Consider the following 25,425-nt stretch of genomic DNA (forward strand, 5'->3'; position numbering starts at 1 on the left):
CTTGGAAAAGATGATACCAGCAACTAGTCAAATTGTAATGCCACGCGAAATATTGCGTGTGTGCTAATTTGAATGTAACTGAGTTATGTCAAGTGTTCATCTCTATTATTTATAATATGTTGTTTCACTTAGGGCAGAGGTAAAATATTAAGTTAATTCCAGTTTTTTCAGAAAATGTCATCTTTTCGATGTAATTATGCATACATCACAAGATCTGGACAACTTGGAACAATGCTCGAATGCGTCAACTTCATGCGTGAGGTCGGGGTTGATACAGTCGAAGGTGGTGTATAGGGCACACATGAGCAGACTTTTTGAGGGGCTGGAGTATGTTTGTGAAGCTGGGGAGGAATCATGTTCATGTTTTGGGTCTGCCCAAAACTGGAGGGGTATTGGAGGGAAGTCTTTCGGGTAATCTCAAAAGTGGTGCATGTGAAACTCCAATCAGGTCTCTTAGAAGCCATATTCAGAGTGTCGGATTGGCCGGGGCTGGGGGCAGATGTCTTGGTCTTCGCCTCGCTGATTGCCCAAAGGCAGATTCTGTTGGGGTGGAGGTCAGCTACTCCACGGGGGGTGGGGGGGGGAATCTGCTGGCGTTCTTAAAGCTCGAAAAAGTAAAGTTTGAGTTGAGGCAGAGGATGGAAGGGTTCTACAACTCATGGGCCTTGTTCATCATGCATTTTCATGATTTGGATGACATTGAACATGGGGGGGGGGGGGGGCATTGGGGTTTGGAATGTAAAAGTTAATGATGATTCTTTTGCATTGGTGCTTTGTATTCAAAATGTTGGGTGCTGTTTGAGAGGGGGTGGGTTGAGGGGATTGTTGGCTATGGGATTGACACTATTTGTCGTTATTGTTAATTATTTGTTGTTGTAAATATGATGAAAATGTGAAAGAGAATAAAAATATTCTTTTAACAAACTTAGGACAATGGTTCCCAAACTGGGATTGGATAGATTTTTCAGGCTATCCACAAGAAAGTGATGCAGTGAGAAAATAAGGAGTGAATGGGAGCACGTTTGGAAGCAGGGGTGGAGTGCGGCCATCGTATGTACAATGCAGAGTGGGGGTGGTGGTGCAGTGGTTAGCACGGCTGACTCATGGCTGCGAGGATCCAGTTTGATCCCAGCCACGGGTCACTGTCCGTGTGGAGTTTGCACATTCTCCCTGTGTCTGCGTAGGTCTCACCCCCACAACCCAAAAAGATGTGCAGGGTAAGTGCAGGCCATGCTAAACTGCCACTTAATTGGGAAAAAAAAGAATTGGGTACTCTAAATTTTGAAACAAATACAATGCAGAGTAGATGGGTAAATTCAGCTTTCTGGGGAATGGAGGACTGCTGAGAGCAGCAGGATAGAACCTCACTTATCATGATGATGGACACCGAGTGAGTTCAGGCTTGTTCAAGGGAAGGGTGCTTTTTAATGTTAAGATTTTAAATTCAAAGAAGAAAGCTGTAAAAATAGGTTTGCGGCAATATAATTTAGGGCAGTTCATATTAATCCATTTGAAAGTAGGTCCTTCAGGCAAAAAAAGTTCAAAAACTAATGGTTGAGAAATCAAAATCGTGCAGCTATATTGGACAGCTTGGGTCGACATCGACATTAATACACCAACAGCTCTCTTATTAACAAAAACACTTTCTTTCAGCTGCTTGGGCTGCAAAGACAGCCAATTCCCCGGAATGCATGCAGTTATCACGTGATCGTATGCTAATCATGTCAACAAATATACCAGGGACGGGCACGTGACCACGACCCTGGATTTACTGGGTCTGAAAAAAATCTAACGAAATTACATCTGAGAGGGGGACCTGGTTCGTTCTAGGCAATCGTAACCGTCAGGCATTCCAAATGAAAAAGTATAGGCAAAAATAAATTGCATTTGCTTGGATTATTTTGTTCTCAAACCATGTAGGTCTCCATGCCTTTAACACCAACAATAATTAGAAAACATGACTTACCGGGCAGTCGGTTCATATTGACACCCTGGGCTGACAATCCGATTCCCATGTACCTGCAAAGAATGAAAGCTGCAATTATTAAACAGGAATCGTCCGCAGCCATGAAAAAAAAAAGTCACGTAATGTCAGCAGCAAATGGACTTACCCATCTCTGCCTTTGCTAACGATCTTCACCTCGAAGTAATATATGCCACAAGCAGCGGGGATCGGGTGCGTTGCACGAACCGATGCAGCATCTTTATGATTTTTTCCGTGACCTGATTTCGCAAAAAAAAACAATAATCACCTTCGGAGGCACCTGACGCAATTTTAGCAGCTGAATTATTCAAAGACAACAACCTCTCGCCATGGAATTGCGTCAGTGTGAAAACAAAGAGGGCCAATAAGGAAACAAATATTTTTTTTCTTTGCAAATCCACGTTAACATAGCCGCTGTCGAAACATCGAACAGATAAAATATATGCCATATCTGAATATATAAAAGTGGCGATGCCGTCAGATGACTACAAACAGAATTGTTAGTTTTAAACAAAGCTCAGCCAATAAATGGGGGTGTTTATTTTAAATAACTACAAAATACGATACTGCACTGCCACCATTGAAACGATCTGCACTTTGTTCAAAAATCATTTGGTAATCACTTCAACAAGCGGGCACAGCGCCAGAAATGGGGTACCATTGAAAAATCACATTTGGAAAGAGGTAATGTCTGGAATAATATTATTTTAAATACACTTGTTAAAACAAAATATTTTCAGGAGCCATGGGACAGATCAGTGACGTCGATTTACATCAAGATCTTTACTTGTCACAGTGCCAATCATCGCCACTTAAAACTAGCATTAAAAAAACACTTATTAACACCACGATCGCCCGACGGGTACCCTTTTTTTACAGGATTAACCTAGATTATTCCACCGAGAATACCTTTATAATGAACACGGAGATTGTTTTGTGACAGTCCGATATAGTTGTACTTGTCCTTCGGGCTCCACGATCGAGGCAGTGGGGTCTCATCTTCGTTCACAGCAGGGTAGAGGCGCTTTAGTCTCTCGTTTAACTCTTTTTCTTGGTAATTCAACGCTGAGTCCCCGTGGTTTGAAGCTCCAAACTCGGCCATCTTGGATCCTATTGTGTGTATACCCCGGATAACGAACGTATTATACAGGCAGCTGATTGGCTGCCGCGCAGCTCGGGGCCGCGGGGGGAGGGGGAACAGTCGCGCGCTGAGGCTCACGGGGAATGGAGTCCGGTTGCCGCGACCCTCCAGCACCTGCCAACGGGGCCTCGACTACAACTCCCCTGGCGCACCGCGGCAGTCGAGCCACGCGTCGACGCGTCGTTAGACTCGACAACTGATTGGTTGGCAGTGATATCGGAACGTGATTACGTAAGGTGAAGGGAGGCGGGTCGCCGGCGAGGAGAATGTTGGGAATTGCAGTCCTCTCGCCCAAACTGTCATAATCGACCAGAAAGTCGGGTCGGGGGAAATGGTCAAGAGGAGTCGCTGTAATTTTACTTTCAGCCGCTTCACTGAGTAGAAAATGGAGCTCATGGACGACAGAAGAGGCGAGTCGTCTTGCGGCCTTGGGACGACCCAGCTTCCACAATTAGCAGGATGTGCGGCTGGGGACGAGACTTTATTCTCACTGCTACAAACCGGAGGCTGCAAACCCCCGGTCCCTTTCTGGGAAATCGTGTTCAGTAAATCTCCTTGATTACATAACTGCCAATCACCGGTAGGAAAGGTTGAGGTCAAATTAATGATCCAGTTATTTGATGTATAATAAAATATATATATATTTTTTAAGAAAAGTATGCGATGGCTAAAGGACCCTTGGCCTCATCCAGATTCAATAGAATTTTGCCTGAATTAAATAATTTAATGGACTCTGCCGGCTATCGGTGGCTATAAGCGACAGGCATCAAAAGGACAGGCGGGGACCTATCGGGCTGCGGGCCTTTAGCTGTTACCATGGTGATGAGTAATACACAAGCAGAGGCTCCTCTCTGGGATCCGCGCTCTATTCAACCATGTCAAAGACTGTTGGCGACCGTCAAAAAGCACTGGTTCCCCTGAACCAAGGGTAAGGCTGTGAGCAGAGCAGGTGGGATGGCTATGCTGACAGGTGGCAGGGTGTTGCCGGGCCGGGGTTGGAGGAAGAAGCGAGAAGCTCCCTGCCCCCTCCCTCGGTTGGGATTTGCCAGTCCAGTGCCCACCCCAGCGGTTTCTCCGCCTCTGGGTGCTGGTTGTAGTGCCTGAGTATCCTCTTGAAATGTCGGCCGGGTTCAGGCTGCACCCACATCAGTGGCTCTGACGATTTTATAATTGGGACCATTTTATTCCGTGTAATTTTTTTTAAAGCCTGACTATCACTAGACAGAATAGACCCTAATATTTCCGTATATGGCACAGTATCCATTTTTTTTTTACTAACGCACCTGAATCTTGGGACTGTAAATATGAAATAAAGGTACATCACATCACGGCTGTTCAGAGTTGATCTTGCATAGAAGTTCATAGAATTTACAGTGCAGAAGGAGGCCATTCGGCCCATTGTGTCTGCACCGGCCCTTGGAAAGAGCACCCACCCTTAAGCCCATGCCTCCACCCTACCCTGTAACCCAACAACCCCACCTAACCTTTTTGGACACCAAGGGCAATTTTGCATGGCCAATCCACCTAACCTGCACATCTTTGGACTGTGGGAGGAAACCAGAGCACCCGCACCCGGAGGAAACCCACGCAGACACGGGGAGAACGTGCAGACTCCGCACAGACAGTGACCCAAGTGGGAATCGAACCGGGGACCCTGGAGCTGTGAAGCACAAGGCGCAAACCAAATTGGTTTGATCACTCAACAAAAAGTACTCGGAAACTATTCGGGTTACAGGGATAGGGTGGAGGCGTGGCTTAAGTAGATTGCTCTTTCCAAGGGCTGGTGCAGACTCGATGGGCCGAATGGGCTCCTGCACTGTAAATTCCATGAATTGGGCAAATCCATAGAATCCCTACAGTACAGAAGGAGGTCATGTGGCCCATCGAGTCTGCACCAACCATCTGAAAGGCACCCCACCCAGGCCCACTTTCCTCCCCTCAACTATTTATGATCTATATTAATGACTTGGGTGAAAGAATCAACTGCACTGTAGCCAAATTTGCTGAAGGTACAACAGTAAGTAGGAAAACAAGTTGTAAAGAGGATACAAAGTCTGCAAAAGGATATAAGTGAGTGAGTAAAAATGTGGCAGATGCAGTATAACATGGTAAAATGTGAGTTTGTTCACTTTGGCAGCGAGAATAGAAAATAAAAATAGAGAGACTGCAGAATCCAATTCAGGAGAATGTGGGTGCCCTTATACATGAGTCAACAAAAGTTAGCATGGAGGTACAGCAAGTAATTAGGAAGGCATTTCAAGGGAGGATGGAGGAAACTATTGTTACAACTGTACAATGTATTGGTGAGATCGAACCCAGAGTACTGCATATAGTTTTGATCACCTTAAGAGGGGTATACTTGCATTGGAAGCAGCTCAGTGAAGGTTCACTAGGCTGATTCCTGGGATAAAAATGAAATGTCAATCTTGTGAAGCTACAACACAGGGCTACTTGTCAAACAACCGAAGCAACATGCAATGGTTCCTCAAAACCAACGGTGTGGCTATGGGTATCCGCTTGAGTCCCAGTTTTCCCTGTCTCTTTACGGGGTATGTGGAACATTCTTTGTTCCGCTCCAACTCCGATCCCATTCCACAACTCTTTTATCAGTACATCGATGACATGTTTCGGTGCCACTTCATCTTCCTGTCTGGACATTGAAAAATGTATTAATTTTGCTTCCAATTTCCACCCCTCTATCACCTTCACATGGTCTGTCTCTTGACACTTCCCTTCCTTGACCTTTCTATTTCAATTTCTGGGGATAGATTGTCCACTAATATCCATTACAAACCCACTGACTCCCACAGCTACCTCGACGACAGCTCTTCACACCCCACATCTTGTAAGGACTCTATCCCATTGTCCCAGTTCCTTCGCCTCCGTCGCATCTGTCCTGATGATGCCACTTTCCAAAACGGTCCTGCTGACATCATAGATTATCATAGAATTTACAGTGCAGAAGGAGGCCATTCGGCCCATTGACTCTGCACCGGCTCTTGCAAAGAGCACCCTACCCAAGGTCAACACCTCCACCCCATCAACCAGCAACCCCACCCAACACCAAGGGCAATTATGTACACTAAGGGCAATTTATCATGGCCAATCCACCTAACCTGCGCATCTTTGGACTGTGGGAGGAAACCGGAGCACCCAGAGGAAACCCACGCGCACACGGGGAGAATGTGCAGACTCTGCACAGACAGTGACCCAAGCCGGAATCGAACCTGGGACCCTGGAGCTGTGAAGCAATTGTGCTATCCACAATGCTACCGTGCTGCCCAACATGTCTTCATTCTTCCTTAATCATGGTTTCCTACCCACCCTGGTCGACAGGGCTCTCAACTGTGCCCGATCCATTTCGCCTCTTCCCTCACCCCTCTCCTCTCCCAGAACCAAGAGAGGATCCCCTTGTACTCACTTTTCATTCTACTAGCCTCCGCATACAAAGAATCATCCTCCGCCAGTTCTGCCAACTCCAGCATGATTCCCCCACCAAACACATCGTCCCCTCACTCCCGCTGGCAGCATTTTGCAGGGACCGTTCCCTCTGGGATACCCTGGTCCACTCCTCCATCACCACACCTCACCCTCTTCCCATTCACCTTCCCACCCAAGGTAACGCATACCTCTTTAGCTTCTCCCTGCTCGCCATCCCAGGCCCTAAACACTTTTTTCAAGTGAGGCAGCCCTTCACCTGCACCTCCTTCAATCTGGTATATTGCATTTGCTGCTCCCAAGGCGGTCTACTCTACATTGGAGAGACTAAACACAGACTGGATGACAGCTTTGCAGAACACCTTTGGTCCGTCCGCAAGCAGGACCCAGTCCTGCCAGTCGCTTGCCATTTCAACTCACCATCCTGCTCTCATATCCACGTGTCTATCCTTGGCCTGCTGCACTGTTCCAGTGAAGCCCAGCACAAACTGGAGTGACAGCACCTCATCTTCCAATTAGGCACGTCACCACCTCCCAGACTTAACATTGATTGTGAACTCTCTCCTCCACCTTCACACCATTTTTATTTCTGTCAATTTACTTTTATTTTAATTTCTTCCATTGATCTGTTTTTCCCGCACCATTGTTCCTCCCCGCCCTGCAGTCAACCTCGGCCAACTGTTCCTAGTTGCCCTTTAACACACTGCTCACCTTTGTTCTGCCATTCATACATCTAATCTCTTTATGTGCCACTGTCAGCAGCCTTCATCACCCCCATTTACATCTCTTTTCTCTTCTGTCCACAACATCTTTGTCAATCTCCACCTATCACTGGCCCCTTATTCAACCCCACCACTCCAACCCCCCCCCCCTCCCATTACAGTATAAATCTGACCCCATTTCCAGTTCTCTCCAGTTTTGACAAAGAGTCATCCAGACTCAAAATGTTAGCCCCCTTCTCTCCACAGATGCTATCAGACTTGCTGAGATTGCCCAGTATTTTCTGTTTTTGTTTCAGATTCCAGCATTATCATTAATTTGCTTTTTTTAAAATCATATATGTTTTTTATTGGGTTTTTGAACAAAGAATATTTATCGTTATGTACACAAAATAGAATATATATATATATATATATATATATATATATAGAAGTGAAGGAAACACGCGCAAAAACCAAAACAAACAACAACAACAACAACAAAAAGTTAGAATAAAATAACTGGTAGGGTATTATGTGCTAGCTCAACAACTGCAACTCTGTACAATTGGCAATATTGTTTTTAGCACATAAGTAGGCATCTGTTTGTGGGGGGGGTGGGAAACTGGAGGGGGGGTACATATATATATCTTGGCACCAGGGAAACAATTACAGAGGGCAATACGCGAATGGATCTGGAGTTGGTATTGTCGCTTGCTTCTCCCAGGCGGTTTTCGCTGCTGTTGTCATAGTAATTTGCTTTTTATCTATGCAATAGTGATTCCACAACCAACAGATCAGATCCCAATTGTGAATGGTGGTGGACAATTAAATAACCAACTGGAGGAGGAATCTCCACAAATATCCCAGACTCAATGATGAGAAATTCCAGCTCCTTACAGGGGAGGTGGTGCAGTGGTATTGTCACTGGACTAATAATCCCAAGACTCTGGATAATGCTTTATAACAAGGCTTGAATCCCACTACGGCAGATGGTCAAATTTGCATTCAATAAATATCTGGAATTAAAAGTCAAATGATAACCATGAAACCATTGTTGATTGTTGTAAAAACCCACTTGGTTCACTAATATCCTTTAGGGAAGGAAATCTGCCGCCCTTACCCGGTCTGACCTACATGCGACTCCAGGCCCGCAGCAATGTAGTTGACTCTCAAATGCCCTCTGAAATGGCTTAGCAAGCCATTCGGTTCAGTTCAAGGGCAATTAGGGATGGGTAATAAATGCTGGCCACATGAATGAATAAATGAAAATCATTGCCAATTCAATTCATTCCATATAATATCAAGAAATAGCTGAAGGCACTGGGTCCTGAAAACATTCCAGTAATAGTTCTGAAGACTCGTGCTGCAGAACTAGTTGCACCCCTAGCCAAACTCTTCCAGTACAGCCATAACATTGATATCTATCCTGCAATGTGGAAAATTACCAGGATATGTCCTGTCCACATAAAGCAGGACAAATCCAACCTGGCCAGTTACCGTCCAACAGACAGATCATCAGCAAAGTGATGAAAGGAGTCTTTGACAGTGTTATCAAAGCAGCAATAACCTGCTCATGGACAATCAACTTGGATCCCACCAGGACCACTCAGCTTCTGACCTCATAACAATCTTAGTCCAAATATGGACAAAAGAGCTGAAGTGGCGAAGTGGGGTTAGAGTGATTGCCCTTGACATCAACACAGTTTTTCTCTGTGGTATCAAGGAGCCCCAGCAAAACTGGAGTAAGAGGCAATGGCGGGGAGGATGGAACTTTCTACTGGTTGGAGTCATACCTGCACAAAGGAAGATGGTTATGGTTTTCGAGATCAATCATAAACTTGGGACATCAATGTTGGAGTTCCTCAGTATGGTGTTCTAGGCCCAGCCATCTTCAGCTGTTTCATCAAAGACTTTCCCTCCTTCATAAGGTCAGAAGTGGGGATATTTGTAAATGATTGCACAATATTCAGCACCATTTTTGACTCCTTAGATACTCATAGTCTGTGTCCATATGCGGAAAGACCAGGAAATGTTCAGCCATTGGCTCATAAATGGCAAGTAACATTTTTGCCAAATAATTGCCAGGCTTAGAGAACCTAATCATCTCCCCATGACATTCAATGGATTACCATTGCTGAAACCCAGCTGTCAACATTCTGGATGTCGTCATTGACCAGAAACTGAACTGAACCAGTCATATAAATACTGTGACTACAAGAGCAGGTTGGCAGCTGGAAATACTTCAGAGAATAATTCTCTTGACTCTTCAAAACTGGTCCACCATCTACAAGGCACAAGTTTAGGAGTGTAATGGAGTACTCTCCAGTTGATGAGTTGTTACAACCTTTTCGGTTTTCGGTTTCCTTTAAAATCCTGAAGTTCAGGTAATAGCACTTTGCTAGAGACAATTTCCTTCCTTTTAATTCTGTAATCCATCTTCCAGGAATCGATGGGTTTCTCTTGAGGTTCTTTCTGATGGACAGTGACGATCTCTTGGGTTGGATTTTATACTGTAGAGATTAAGCTTTTCGGAACTTGAGAGAGGTTCCGTACAGCTCCCTTCAGCAGTTTTTCCAGGTGACTTCTCTCTGTCACTGATTTAGTAAAGCCAGTTCTTAAAAATCTCCTGTCTTTATATTTGTAGAAAGAAAATCAATTAACCTTCTTGCAGTCATTGCTGTAGAACAAGTAATCATATTTTGATCTTTCATCTCAGAAACCTTTGGACACATTTCAAGATAGTAGAAAGAACAGGAAATGGGGTTATTTCGTTCATCACAGGGGGTCATCTGTTGGGTGTAAAATTCAGCATTGAACATTGGGTTTTGATGTCTGTTACTTTTCCTTTGAAAGTGTCTTTCTTCGCACTTCCTTTTTTTTTTAAATTTAGGGTACCCAATTCTTTTTTTTCCCAATTAAAGGGCAATTTAGCGTGGCCAATTCACCTACCCGGCACATCTTTTTGGGTTGTGGGGGTGAGACCCACGCAGACACGGGAAAAATGTACAAACTCCACATGGACAGTGACCTGGGGCTGGGATCGAACCCGGGTCCTCAGCGGCATCAGGCAGCAGTGCTAACCACTGCCACCGTGCCACCCTTCACATTTCCTTTCTGAAGAGGTTCTGGTTTGCTTTTCTCTAATTCACCTTGGAAGATGGTCTAGCATTTCAAGCAGTTTGTTGTCTTGTGTCTTTAAGTATCAAATTTCCAGTCGATTGAAAGTTTTAAAACATTATTCCTCAAAAGTAAAGTTGCATTTTCCTGATAAAGTGCAGTTGCAACAATACTCAAGAAACTGGACACCATTCAGGACTTGATTGGCATCCCATCAACCACCTTGAAGTTTCACTCTTTCCACCACCAACATACAGTGGCAACAGCATGTACCATCTATGAAATACACTGCAGCGCCTCACCAAGGCTCCTTCAACAGCGCCTTCCAAACCAACAACCTCTACCACCTCGAAGGACAAGGGCAGTTGTAGAATACACATGAAACGGCAAGTAGGATGCAAACGATATTCTTTTATTAATTATACACAAACGCTCCTCTCCCCGAAGGGTCTCCCTCCCCGATCTGGGTGCAGGTCAGGGTTTTAATAGAACATAGAAAATTACAGCGCAGTACAGGCCCTTCGGCCCTCGATGTTGCGCCGACCTGAAACCAATCTAAAGCCCATCTATACTATTCCCTTATCATCAATATGTTTATCAAATGACCATTTAAATGCCGTTAATGTTGGCGAGTCCATTACTGTTGCAGGCAGGGCATTCCACGCCCTTACGACTCTGAGTAAAGAACCTACCTCTGACATCTGTCTTATATCTATCTCCCCTCAATTTAAAGCTATGTCCCCTTGTGCTAGCCATCACCATCCAAGGAAATAATACTGTGAAGGTATCCCTTGTTAAAAGGGGAAGCCTGCCCCATTACTGGATCGTATTCTGTGGACATCACGGGGAACCGAATGGTCCACACACATGGCCTCCATGGGGATTTTATCACCCCTTCCTGCTGAAGCCTGAAGTGACGTCCGCATTAGAGCGAGGGACCACTCGCTCGGTCGTTATATACGGGACAGGAGAGTGGCGCTTCCGCGTGGAACAACGGGATGGGCAGGGCCGCGCTGCGTCAGGGATCGGCGCATATGAAAGCTCCAACTAATCCAATTCGGTGTCTACTTTCAGCCTTAGGGTACACAGGGTCGGCCAGGCGCGAAAATAGCATGGCTGTGCCAACGGGTCCACACTGATCCTGGCCACGGTCCCCTGTATTGTGCCCAGCCCCTCTGGGAACACACCGGAAAACTTTGCCAAGACCCCTTCTGGTCTATGCGGGTACATGCGGCAATCCCGCTGCCAATCCGACCGCAGGTGCTGCAACCAGTCGCAACCCAGCAAACCCGGTCTGCTACCATGCACCACCACCAGTGGTAGGCTTGCCAACTGCTGGCTCTACGTGATGGGGACCACCAAAATGCCCAAAATTGCCATTGGCTCCCCACGTATATGTGGCCAACAGGCGCTGATATCCTGCAACGTCACATCTGGAGGCCAGACCGAATCATGTTAAAAGTGCGGCGACTGACCACAGAGACCGCTGCTCCGGCGTCCAGCTCCATCGCGATGGAGTTTCCATTCACCTGTAAGGTCACGTGGATGGGAGCAACCCGTGGGGTCATCACGCAGTGCTGCTGCTGATAGGCGGCGTCTTCCTCCTCCATATAGTTGTTAAGTAATGGGTTAAGAGACTTTGCAATTAGTTGTCTCATTTATGTTAAGTATCCATTAATTGACACTGATATGTAAAGGGGCTTCAGGTGGCCTCTGTCAGGTGATGTATAGTGAGAGTTTTGTGCAAAGGCTGTTGGAATGAAATAAATGGGTGTTTGTGAAAAAGGAACAGAACTTTAGACTCTTCATATCACAGCAACTAAAACGTCTAACAATAGTAGCCCAGTCTTGTGGGCAATGTTTGCGCCCAGCCAAGCAACGGGGTGGGCGGGCCTGTGTGGCGCCATTGATGGGTCGGTGCCTGTTGGTAGCAGACATCCGAGTCCTCATGCCCGGGGGGAAATGTGCAGCGGCATCCAGGGCCTCTGTGGAGGTAGCTAGCTTCTCTGTGGGGTTCGTCCCATTGTCGGGGGCCGTCTCCCTCAGACTGCGGAAAACCCAAACAGTGGTCAGTCGGGCAGCCTAAATTTAGGACAGCGATGCCCTGGAGTTCCTGGACGGCCTGATCAGCGTTGTCTGTTGTCACGGGTGATGGCTACCTCAACCGCTCGTTATAGGTCCAGGTGGGTTTCAGTTTTCGTTGAGTTGCCAGGTCGCGAAGGCCGCAGAGAAAACAGTCTCTCAGAAACTCTAACACAGCGGTAAACCGGGTTCACAGGCTTCAGCCAGTTTCCTTAATCAAGCCAAAAAGTTGCTGGTCAATTCGCTCTGGGCCTGCGTGGCGGTATGAAAACTGAACTGGCGAGCGCGTTGTAGGGGTTTCAGGTGGAAATGGTTCCCGACTAGGGCGAGCAAAGAGGCAAAAGACCAGGTATCTGGGTGTGCCAGCCTTTGATTATGCTGTAGGTCAGCCCACCACAAGCCATGAGTAAAACCATCGTCTGCCTTTCGTCCCCTATAATCCTGTTCATCCAGAAAAGCTATCGCATATGCCTGATGTACTGTTCCCAGTCAACCGCCCCTGTCTCGAACGTGCTTTCAAGAAAGTAGCACTTCATCAACTTCTCAACGTGGGGCATCTCTGCGGGCGGGATGGAGGCCTAAACGAGATGGTCCAGTTACACAGCACTCGTGTAGTATCCTCGTAACACTCGTAACACACAGCACTAGTGTAGTATCCACGCCGAGAGAATACGCATGAAACGGCAAGTAGGATGCAAACAATTCTCTTTTACTAACTATACACAAATACTCCTTTCCCCGAAGGGTCTCCCTCCCTATCTACTTGCACCCAGGTTGGGGTTTTTATACTGTGAGGGCTCTCGTTAAAGGGGAAGTTTGTATTCTGCGGAGGTCATGGGGAACCAAATGGTCCACACCCCGTGGCCTCCTTGAGGGTTATAACAGCAGCAGATGCATGGAAACGCCACCATCCCAAAGATCCCTACCAAGCCACACACCATCCTGACTTGGAACTATATCTCCAATTTATCACTGTTGCTGGGTCATATTCCTGCAACACCCTTCCTAAACAGCACCATGGGTGTACCTAAACCAGCTGGTTGGAGCATTTCAAGAAAACAGCACTTCACCAACTTCTCAAGGGCAGTTAGGGACAGTCAACAAATGTTGACCTAGCCAGCAATGCACACATTCCATTGGCCCAGAGTAAGTGTTAATAGCCGAATGAAGGTCAGTACAGTACTGACTTTTATTCTCCTATCAACACATTCTGTTATTTTGTTTTCAGACCTTTATTCTGTTATTAACACCTACTCTGGACCAATGGTTGTTTCTTTTTCACTACCAGTCCCACTCTCTTTGCCTTTTGTTCCATGATATATTTATAATTTAATCTCCCCCATTCTCTCACACCTCCTTGACCACCCCTTTTTTCCTTCACCTGACCCTTATCAACAACAATAAAACCCATCACGTTTCTGCCCCTCTTAACTTCCATTTAAATATTGGACTTTTTGATTTGATTTATTATTGTCACATGTATTAGTATACAGTGAAAAGTATTGTTTCTTGCATGCTGTACAAACAATGTATACCGTACATAGGGAAGGAAGGAGAGACTGCAGAATATAATGTTACAGTTATAGCAAGGTGTAGAGAAAAGATCAACTTAATACGAGATAGGTCCATTCAAAAGTCTGATGGCAGTAGGGAAGAAGCTGTTCTTGAGTCGGTTGGTACGTGACCTCAAACTTTGGTATCTCTTTCCTGACAAAAGAAGGTGGAAAAAAGTATGTCTGGGGTGCGTGGGGTCCTTAATTATGCTGGCTGCCTTTCCGAGGCAGCGTGAATTGTAGACAGAGTCGATGGATGGGAGGCTGGTTTGCGTGATGGACTGGGCTACATTCACGACCTTTTGTAATTTCCTGCGGTCTTGGGCAGAGCAGGATCCATACCAAGCTGTCATACAACCAGAAAGAATACTTTCCATGGTGCATCTTAGAAGTTGGTGAGAGTCGTAGGTGACATGCCAAATGTCACTTGAAATGTTAATTCTGTTTCTCTCTCCACAGATGCCACAAGACCTGCTCATTTTTTCCAGCCTTTTCGGTTTATATTTCAGATCTCCAGCATCCATTTTGTCTTTTGCTAGTTGTCATCACAAAAGACTTTTAATTCTATTAGTGAAAACCTCTCCCAATCAGTGATTGCTTTAATGAAGAAGCATGTCTATAAACTTCACCATTTAGGATCGAATGTAAGGTCACGAAAAATCATCAGGCTTGAGCTGAATTCGATGATGGTCATTCTAACCCACAACAAATTACACTATGTAGAACATGTTTGTGTAATTCTTATTGAAGTTAAAATAAAGGTACTTTCTACCAAATTGTAAAGGGAAATATTTGTGTCTATTTTGGTATTCAGCATTCATTTGGCCTTTTCCATTTTATGTTAGGCAGGTGGGACACTATAATTTAACATCAAAGTCCTTCACTGATGCAACATAATAACTGGAAACTACAGGATACAACTGTACTCTTTCTTTTTAATGATATCACAACAGGGTCAATTTGATTAAGTTACTACTCCCAGCTGTCTCAAAGCTGAATAAAAATGAAAGAACATAGTACATTAACAATCTGGAAAAAGGAAGTGAGGGCACTGTTGTTAAGTTTGCAGATGATACAAAGATATGCAGAGGGACAGGTAGCATTGAGGAAGCAGGGGGCCTGCAGAAGGACTTGGACAGGTTAGGAGAGTGGGCAGAGAAGTGGCAGATGGAATACAATGTGGAAAAGTGAGGTTATGCACTTTGGTAGGACGAATGGAGGTATAGACTATTTTCTAAATGAGAAAAGACTTAAGAAAGGGAGTCCTTGTTCAAGATACTCTTCAGGTTAACATGCACGTTCAGTCGGCAGTGTGGAAGGCAAATGTAATGTTAGCATTCATGTTGAGAGGGCTGGAATATAAGAGCAGGGATGTACTTCTGAGTCTGTCAAAGGCTCTCATCAGACCCCATTTGGAGTATTGTAGACAGTTTTGGGCCCCGTATCTACGGAAGGATGTGCTGGCCTTGGAAAGAGTTCAGAGGAGGTTCACAAGAATGAATCCCTGGAATGAAGAGCTTGTCATATGGGGAGCAGTTGAGGACTCTGGGTCTGTACTTGTTGGAGTTTAGAAAGATGAGGAAGGATCTTATTGAAACTTAAAGGATACTGACAGGCCTAGATAGAGTGGACATGGAGAAGATGTTTCCACTAGTAGGAAAAACTAGAACCCAAGGGCACAGCCTCTGAAGAGACGATCCTTTAAAACTGAGATGAGAAGGAATTTCTTCAGCCAGAGGGTGGTGAATCTGTGGAAACTCTTTGCCGCAGAAGGCTGTGGAGGCCAAATCACGGAGTGTCTTTAAGACAGAGATGGAGGGGCAGCATGTGGTGCAGTGGTTAGCACTGGGACTGCGGCACTGAGGACCTGAGCTTGAATCCCGGCCCTGGGTTACTGTCCGTGTGGAGTTTGTACATTCTCCCCATGTCTGCCTGGGTTTCACCCCCACAACCCAAAGATGTGCAGGTTAGGTGAATTGGCCACGTTAAATTGCCCCTTAATCAAAAAAAAGACAGAGATAGATAGGTTCTTTTTTTTTTAAATTAAATATTTTATTGAAAATTTTTGGTCAACCAACACAGTACATTGTGCATCCTTTACACAATATTATAACAACACAAATAACAATGACCTATTTTATAAACAAAAAATGAATAAATAATAAATAACAAAAATGAAAACTAGCCCTAATTGGCAACTGCCTTGTCACAAGTAACACTCTCCAAAAATATAATTTAACAGTCCAATATATAATTATCTGTAGCAACGACCTATACATACTATACAGTATATATTAACAACCCTGAGAGTCCTTCTGGTTCCTCCCCCCCCCCCCCCCCCTGATCCTGGGCTGCTGCTGCTGCCTTCTTTTTCCCATTCCGTCTATCTTCCTGCGAGGTATTCGACGAACGGTTGCCACCGCCTGGTGAACCCTTGAGCCGACCCCCTTAGGACGAACTTAATCCGCTCTAGCTTTATAAACCCCGCCATGTCATTTATCCAGGTCTCCGGGGGCTTGGCTTCTTTCCACATTAGCAATATCCTGCGCCGGGCTACTAGGGACGCAAAGGCCAAAACATCGGCCTCTCTCGCCTCCTGCACTCCCGGCTCTTGTGCAACCCCAAATATAGCCAACCCCCAGCTTGGTTCGACCCGGACTCCTACTACTTTTTGAAAGCACCTTTGTCACCCCCATCCAAAACCTCTGTAGTGCCGGGCATTACCAAAACATATGGGTATGATTCGCTGGGCTTCTCGAGCACCTCGCACACCTATCCTCCACCCCAAAAAATTTACTGAGCCTTGCTCCAGTCATATGTGCCCTGTGTAATACCTTAAACTGAATCAGGCTTAGCCTGGCACACGAGGACGACGAGTTTACCCTGCTGAGGGCATCTGCCCACAGCCCCTCCTCGATCTCCTCCCCAGCTCTTCTTCCCATTTCCCTTTTAGTTCATCTACCATAGTCTCCCCTTCGTCCCTCATTTCCCTATATATATCTGACACCTTACCATCCCCCACCCATGTCTTTGAGATCACTCTGTCCTGCACCTCTTGTGTCGGGAGCTGCGGGAATTCCCTCACCTGTTGCCTCGCAAAAGCCCTCAGTTGCATATACCTGAATGCATTCCCTTGGGGCAACCCATATTTCTCGGTCAGCGCTCCCAGACTCGCGAACTTCCCATCCACAAACAGATCTTTCAGTTGCGTTATTCCTGCTCTTTGCCACATTCCATATCCCCCATCCATTCCCCCCGATAGATAGGTTCTTGATTAATAAGGGGATCAGAAGTTATGGGGAGAAGGCAGGAGAATGGGGATGAGAAACACATCAGCCATGATTGAATGGTGGAGCAGACTCAGTGGCCCAAATGGCCTAATTCTGCTCCTATGTCTTGTGGTATTAACAAGCAGCAAAAAAAAATAGCCAATTGATCTGTTTAAATAGCCAATTGATCTGTTGGGTGTTGTTTGAGGATTAATATTGGACAAGGAACCAGGATAATTTCCTGGTTTAATTTCAGTAGGACCACAGGATCTTTTATACCCGCGTTATCAATATAATGTCTCATTTGAAATAGAGTAAACCTTGCAATACAACAAAAGCAAAATACTGCAGATGATGGAAATCTGAAATAAAAGCAGATAATGCTGGAAATACTCAGCAGATCTGGGAGCATTTGTGAAGAGAGAAAAACTAGAGTTAATGTTTCAGGTCGATGACCTTTCATCAGGTCTGCTAAAGTTAAAGATGTAAAGGGAAAAAAAGTCTTAAATTTGCCTTTTGTTCCATAACATTACTTTATTATTCTGTTTCCTGTAGTCTGCAACTAGACGAGGTCTTCATTCTTTTAAAGAAATCTAATTTAACATTGTTAACATTAGAGATCATCTTTTTCTAGAGGAACATCAAGCAAATTAAATGTGACTGTACCTTCACCCACCTGTCTGACTTATCGGCTAACCGGCAAGAATATGAAATACCACCTTCCACAGAAACAGCTGCTGGTAAGCATTTTCATTACTTAAAATAGTCTGAGAAAAATCTGGACCAAAAAGAAGCGATCACAATACAATGTAACACAGTGATCAATTGAGCAAAACATAGTTTAGAAGGATGTGACGAACCTCTCTGTAAACCTCTACAGCATTATGGAGAAATAGACTTATTTGCTTTAGCTAATTTTATTTTATATACGCAGTATGGTTTTAGTTACAATGATAAACGTCTTAAGCATTGCTATGGATTTTCGTTCCAAGACAAGACTGTATTCCTTCCTGGCCGGATTACTTGATCACTTTGTATCATTTGGATTGCATATTGAGGACGTGTAAATTTCAGTTTTCCCCATTTTTCTTTGTAACTTTGTGTCATCACTGAGCTGTATTGGAGGTTTTCGAGCATGTATCCTGGAGACAGCTGAAGCATGGCCTGAGCAGACAAGAGGCCCAAGAAGAACAAAGGGGATTTGCTGTCCACGTAGAAAATTAGCATCTTTTTCTTCTTCTGGTTGTTCTTCAATGAAAATAATCTTTTTTAACAGATATGATTTTTTTCTATTTAACATTCTGATCTTACACTTAATATTTTTCCAGCCAAGTGTTGTAAAGAATGACCGATACCTGTCCAGCTGGCCTGGGCACGTGGGTGGAGAGATTGTTCAACAAAAACAAACGTTTCAGCAATCAAATTACAACAGATACCATGGGTAAGAGAGACAGGAGTCCATGTTACAGTTTAGAATAGAAAGAGATTATTACTTTTTAAACATTAAACTGTAAATGGGAGATTAAACAATATGCTGTTGGAGCTCCAGACTATTTCCTTTGATCAATGCCCTCCCTAATGTAGAACTGACCAGGTCCAATCCAAGTCTGTTCCGGTTTATCTTAGCTTGGATGGCAGTGATGTGCAGCAATTGGTCTCTGTTCCCTGGGCTAGAGAGGTAAAGCGATATCCATGATTTCCATTCAGAAAATGAGAACAGGAGCAGGCTATTCATTTCTTTGAGTCTATTTCTCTATATAAGTTGATTCTGGTTAATCTGTACCCCAACACCAGTTTTCATCCACATCCCTTGATACATAAGAATATCGGAAATAAGGGAGGAGAAGGCCACATAGCCCCTTGAGCCTGCTCCAGTCAACAAAATCATAGTCAACTGCACTTTTCCACCATGTCACCATATTCCTTGATTTCCTGAGTGTCCAAAGACCTATCAATCACAGTTGTGAATATACACAACAACTGTGTATCCACAATTCTCTGGAGTAGAGAATTCCAACGATTCGCAACCTTCTGTGTAAAGAAATGTCTTCATGCTACTGTTACCTAATTGTTGATCTTGATCTTGAAATTGTCAATTGCCCCTGCGTTTACAACCTTTTCCGGGAGATATTTCCATAAAATGTAAATGCCGCCACAGTTACAGAGGACCATTGGTTACTCTCCCCTGTGAGAGAAGCTTACTGATGGTGATTTAACCTGAGGATCATTGCACCTCAGGTGAGGGTCAAGCTTAAGAAGGCAGGGCCTTCATGAATAACCTCAGCTGGTATGAGAATTGAACCCGCGGTGTTGGCGTCGCACCGCATCACAATTGTATGGAAACAAATTATCTTGGTTTCGTTTCTGAATGGTCGAGCTCTAATTCCTCAATTTCTAATCCCACCATCACCGATACAGAATGTGAGCAGTGTGTACCATCTATGAGATGTGCTGCAACAACTCACCAAGGCTCCTTCGACAGCATCTTCCAAACCTGTGACCTCTACCATGTGGAGAAGGACAGTGGCATAAGATGCATTCACCAGCTACAAGTTCTCCTCCAAGCCACACACGATCCTATATATATATAAAAATTGAAAATTCTGTCCTCTTGTTCTAGTTTCCCCACCATGGCAAACAGCTCTCTGTCCATTCCCTCAAATCCTTTTCTCATTTTAAACCTCTTAATTTGATCACCCCATAACTTTATAAAATCAAGGGATTACAATGCAATTCTATGCAACGTGCCATCAATAATGTAATCCTTCAAGTGCTGACCTTCCAGCCACAATATAAGGTTGTACGTGTGTGAGTACCAGGTGAGACACAACTGAGCCCTGGTTTAATGTCCCATTCCTGATAGCAAAAACCTACTCACTGTTGACAAATACACATCAAGAATGATTAGTTGGACAAGATACTGGAAACCATGAATGGAAATGTACCCTAGCATGAATTAAGACCATTTAGAAAGCAGGGGAGAAATTCTCATATGATAACTTTTAATTAAACAACACAATACACAAAGCTCTAAATTCCTTTGTCATTGATAATTTTGTCATGTTAAGCTCACTGAGATAACACGGGCTGCAACTGGATGCAGCTTTAACTGAAAGATACTCCAGACCTTGAAGTTAGTTCAGTCTGATTTATTGAACCTGTCACACAGTTAGCACAGTTCTCTGTGAGTTCGACTCTCTGCTAATCCAAGTGTGATTACTCTGAACCAGACTAGCTCTTAGCCACGTGCTGGAGATGTTATGTGATATATACTCCCTGACTCACTCTGTAGATGTCCCCAGTGAAAAGAGGCGGAGTGTGAGTGCCTCGTGCCTTTTATAGTGGGAACCACCCCCAAGTGTTCTGCCTGCTGATTGGTTATGTCCTGTTCTCTGTTCTTTAGCTACCTCTCTGTATTTCATTATGTGCATGTCTGCATGTCATGACAAATTTGATAAGCTTTTGCCCTGCGATTTAATTATATGATTAAGCAACCCTGCCCCCCCCCAACAAGGTAGAGCAACACATTAACTGCTCTTGCACAGTCAACCCCACTCAGCTCACAGCCATGACGCAGAGACGACCGGCCACACAATTCAGGGATGCTGACCTGGGGAGGTTCCTAGAGGCAATTAAGGCTGGAGGAATGTGCTGTTCCCCCGAGGGTCCCGGAGTATCAGCCACAGGGCAGCCAGTGCCACCTGGGAGGAAGTGGTAGTGGCCGTCCCTTCGGGCAGCGTCACCAGGAGGACCAGCACCCAGTGTCACAAGAAGGTCAACAACCTGCACTGGGCTGTACAGGACCCAGCACCATGCCCTGGCCCACCTATGCTGCCTATGCTGCCACCTACCCAAACCCCTCCCAGAAACCTTCTTCTCAAGCCCCCTCCCCAACCACCCCTCCTCCCAGAACATTCCCACCCTGAATCACTCATGCGGCTAATGATGCCCTCTCTGTGTCTTGGCGAGAAAAGTTGTCCCGGGGCGGTGGGGTACCAGACATCAGAATCCTCACCACCTTCGAGGAAAAGGCCCTGGAGGTTAGGGAATGGCCGAGGACAGAGCAGTCACCAATGCGGATGTCAGCGCACAGTGCAGGGGTGAGGGTCTACCAGGCCCCATCCAAATGGACTGTCACATGTGAGTTGTTAATGCCATAGCGAATCATCCATCCTTCCCACTGACCACATGTCCATTCTCCCGAAGGACCCCCAGCTGACAGCGCCGGCCCATCTGGGGTGGTTTCCCCACTCCCCCACCTCCCAGGGGAAACTTCAGGGGAGAGCTCCAAGGATGCCATCATCAATGCATCATAGCTGTCATCTCCACCCTCCATCAGTGCAGAGGCATGCACCTCAGTGGGCAACATTAGTGGTCAGGCTTCTGAGGCACATTCTGGTGAGCACCACATTGTTGCAGATGCACACCAGGTGGAGGCAGGAACACCCAGGCGAGACAGCAGTCGGAGGTCTGCTATTGGAACCCAGCTGGATCCCAGTCAGATGTCGAGCTTCTGGAACAGGTTTACCTGGTGCTGATGCAAACATGAAGGTGCAGCTGTGATATTCAGAGGGGGGATGTCAGTAACCCTGCAGCAGGTCCATAGCGGATAGGAGGAGCCCCAGAAGCTACGGGTGGAGGAATTGGCAATGAATGGCACCGAGGCCAACACAGCGAGGGTGGCAACTATAGTGGAGAGCCTGGTGCACGATGTCAGCAGCATGAGTGGAGGTGACCAAGGTGTGGCGCAGGAAATGATGGCCATGGCTGAGGGACTCGGTACACTGTCCAACCCGCTGGGGGATGTGACCCAGTACCAGGTGGATCCCGATAAGGCGATGTGGGACATGTCCCAGTCTCAGGTGGGAATATCTGAGGCACTGCAGAGCTTGATCCAGTCACAGGTGGGCATTGCCGTAACGTTGCAGAGCATGTCCCAATCTCTGAGGAGCATCACCGAGGATGACAACACCATGGTGCAGACATTGGGCAGCCAGACGACGCAGAGGCAGCCAGGACTCAATCCAGCTGCCCCGCCACTCCGAGGTGAACCCAAGGGCCCTATGAGCACCAACCAAGAAGAGGGGGCACTAGGTGCCAACCCGGACCCGGCCCATGGAGTGGCGATGGTGGCCACCAGCTCCACCCTGCTGACGATGCCGCACCTCGTAGCCAGCACCCAGGACAGGGTGACACAGTTGTGCATGTGCCGTTGTCAGGTGCACCGGGGCCCTCCGGCCCCAGAGGACACGGGACCTGGTAAGCAGCACGCTGCCTCCAACTCCGATGTGCATCCTGTGGAAACATCTCGACGCAGGTTAGAGCAAGGTAGGCTAATCATCTCAAGCATCACTGAGAGGATACTGGGGAAGAGGGAGGGGATAAGGGGTCAGGGGATTTGTGTGCATTGGGGGTTAGGGGTTGGGGGGATATGGGGGGGAGTGGGGCAGTTCCATCGGGAGAATGAGGCAGTGGCGAACACCTGTGTGTGATACATTAAAAATCATTCACTACAATCAGTATGACACCTCTGACACTTTCTTCCGCAATGCGGGCCGACCTTCAAACCCTTGCCCCAGTTCCTCAGGCATGGGGGCCCTGCCAGCAGAACCACTAGGGCAAACTTCCGCAGGGTTCAAAATGTCGTCCATACCGTTCAATATCTGCAAGGAATTGGGAGAGGTTGTGAGACTGAAAAACGGTGATGTCTTCCACCCCGGGATCCTCCATTCCCTCATTTATCCCCCCTCCCCCACACCCGGAACACCCTGCCCACGCACACCCAGCCGGAGTGGGGCCCCCCACTCACCGGACCTCAGACCCTGTACCCCTGACATCCATGCATAATGTTATCTGGACCGGGGGCTGATGCACTCACCCACAGTCCAGCCGTGGACATGTCACACAACCAATATAAAAGACAAGACACACAGGCCCTCTCCCCCTTCCACTGGCAGAAACCTAGGGAGCAAGATGTGTGTAGTAAGCAGCACTGTCACACCACCACATGTGGCCTAGAGTAAGTTCATATAGTTAGTAGAGTGTACTGTGTTACTAGAGTCAGATCAGCAGAGTGTAGAACTCATTTAGGAGCTTTGTTAATTGCTCAATAAATACATTCAACTTACCTCAAGGTCTGGAGTATTCTTCAACAGCGCCTACACAAAGTAGCGGCTAATGTTACACAAAGTAACATAACAACACAAAAATGAAAGAACATTTCTCGTTCACAATAGCTTAGAAAACATGTAGTGAGTAAAATTGCTATGGTGGTGCCTGTTGCTACATTGTACCTGAAGGAAGCTGAGCTAGGTAGGTTGGGATGCATTGGAGCAGGTGCTTAACCTTCTCCTCAGACACTTTTTTTTGTTTTAATCCTATAGATTTGATGTGACAAATACAAACAATGCTCCAAAACCTCGATTCCTGGAACAGCTGGAAACACACCTGAGGAAAGAGCTCCAGGTCTTGGACCTGAGTGGGCCCAATGCTCATGAAGTAAAGATACAAGTGCGTTTAAAGCCAATTCTGATATGTAGTTTCTAGGTTTGTGATACATAAATGTATGAGTTTACCACAGAAATATAAAGCAGTTAATCTGACACTTTACCATTCGATTTTCTTTGTTAGGGACAACGAGTTGTAGAGAAAAATAAAACTTATTTAACATGTTAACTATTATGTACAGCTTCAGTAGTTCCCTACTGGGTCTTCTCGACCTCTAGCTGACTCTATTTCTACAAAGGCACATGAACTTGTTAAGGGTCCCCCGCCCCATTATTGGGAGAGCTTGTATTCTGCAAGCACCCCCTAAGTCCAATATGGGTTATAACATCAGGTTTAACACTTTCAGCGTTTTAAAGTACAGTTACATTTCTTACCTTGATGTGGAGATGCCGGTGTTGGACTGGGGTGAGCACAGTAAGAAGTTTTACAACACCAGGTTAAAGTCCAACAGGTTTGTTTCGATGTCACTAGCTTTCGAAGCGCTGCTCCTTCCTCAGGTCCTTACCTTAGGTTTCTTACCTTAGTCAGTACATGATCCATGTGATATGCAATTAAGCACAGTCTACTGCTGCGAATTCAAAGTAATTTTTAAAAAAACATTTCAAATTATACAGTCACCCAGATTAAGCAAGTGGAATAAAAAAAATACTGGCTAATTCTTTTGAATGCAATTTGAATTATAATTATTGATTTGAATTGTTTTTTTTAACCAATCTCAAGAGGGCTTATGGTAATGATTAGTGCAGACGGGTCAGCGTTTGGCCTCTTTGTTCCTTTTCCAGAAAGGAGGGAATATTAGAAGGATTCACTGTTCTTGATTGTTACCGAGTGATCTTTGCACCAACTAGCCTACTAAAGTCAGTATGGCCACTTAGATGTTAGAGCAGAGGGCTACCAAAGCCTGTAAAATGATATACCAGAGAGAGTCATGGCTTTGAGAAGAGAGACTATTGAGGAAAAATTACACATTTAAATGGCTAAATTAATGAATTATTTTTCTCACAATAACATTAATTTTCTTGTACTAACTCTTATCACCCACTTCCTCCAAACACAATCATGGATCAAAAATCTCATTGTCCAATTGCAATGTGGCACAACTGCTGATTATGCCATTAACTATGTTAAACTAGCTACAAGCAGAAATTAAAATCATTTAGTTGGAGACAATCACTATATTCTATCTGCAATAAAGGGAACCTTTCACTAATGCCATAAAGGATGGATGTTCAAGAATCTGCAAAAGATTTTCTTTCCTTTGTGACTATTCCAGAAAAAAGCATTTCCATTTAACAATAACAAGTAATAAGGCAGCTGCACATTCTTTGAAAAGGATGTTTTCTAAGAGAAACAAATGTGCCCTGTGCAGCTAATTATCCATCCCATCAAAGGAGATGGAGCAATTCTGAGAGGAAGTGTAGAAATCAGTGGCACAGGCTCCTACACCCTGCTACCTGACAGTGACAATAAAGCAGAGGGGGTGGAGATTTGTACACAATTTACAACAATTAAATTAATAATGGAGCTCAGAGTTCCCCTAATAGTTCATGGGTCTGTGCCTGGAGGCAGGTCCTACCCACAGAGCCACAACCTCCACCACGGGTGGGGCATGGAGGCAGGTTCCACATCCATC

General features: G+C 45.5%; 2 protein-coding genes across 6 annotated transcripts in view; one reads left to right on the top strand and one right to left on the bottom strand.

Moving 5' to 3' along the window:
- The window catches only part of ranbp10 (RAN binding protein 10), a 217,261-nt gene extending 214,142 nt beyond the window's left edge, over positions 1 to 3,119 (bottom strand). Inside the window, exons 1-3 of one of the 3 annotated variants that reach the window (XM_072518333.1) lie at positions 2,894 to 3,119; positions 2,112 to 2,223; positions 1,967 to 2,019 (exon numbers count right to left, since the gene is read on the bottom strand). In XM_072518333.1, the coding sequence (XP_072374434.1) occupies positions 1,967 to 2,019; positions 2,112 to 2,223; positions 2,894 to 3,086 (358 nt within the window). In that variant the 5' untranslated portion in view covers positions 3,087 to 3,119. The remainder of the gene's footprint in view (positions 1 to 1,966; positions 2,020 to 2,111; positions 2,224 to 2,893) is intronic. The other 2 variants (XM_072518331.1, XM_072518332.1) reach the window with 2 other exon arrangements.
- Positions 3,120 to 3,416: 297 nt separating this feature from the next.
- The window catches only part of tsnaxip1 (translin-associated factor X interacting protein 1), a 157,890-nt gene continuing 135,881 nt past the window's right edge, over positions 3,417 to 25,425 (top strand). For 2 of the 3 annotated variants that reach the window (XM_072518334.1, XM_072518336.1), the window contains exons 1-4: positions 3,943 to 4,053; positions 17,920 to 18,025; positions 18,614 to 18,726; positions 23,669 to 23,795. In XM_072518334.1, the coding sequence (XP_072374435.1) occupies positions 4,001 to 4,053; positions 17,920 to 18,025; positions 18,614 to 18,726; positions 23,669 to 23,795 (399 nt within the window). In that variant the 5' untranslated portion in view covers positions 3,943 to 4,000. Of the gene's footprint in view, positions 3,706 to 3,942; positions 4,054 to 17,919; positions 18,026 to 18,613; positions 18,727 to 23,668; positions 23,796 to 25,425 lie in introns of those variants that run through there. The other variant, XM_072518335.1, reaches the window with a different exon arrangement.

Source organism: Scyliorhinus torazame, chromosome 10 (genome assembly GCF_047496885.1).
Source record: "Scyliorhinus torazame isolate Kashiwa2021f chromosome 10, sScyTor2.1, whole genome shotgun sequence".
Classification (NCBI taxonomy): domain Eukaryota; kingdom Metazoa; phylum Chordata; class Chondrichthyes; order Carcharhiniformes; family Scyliorhinidae; genus Scyliorhinus; species Scyliorhinus torazame.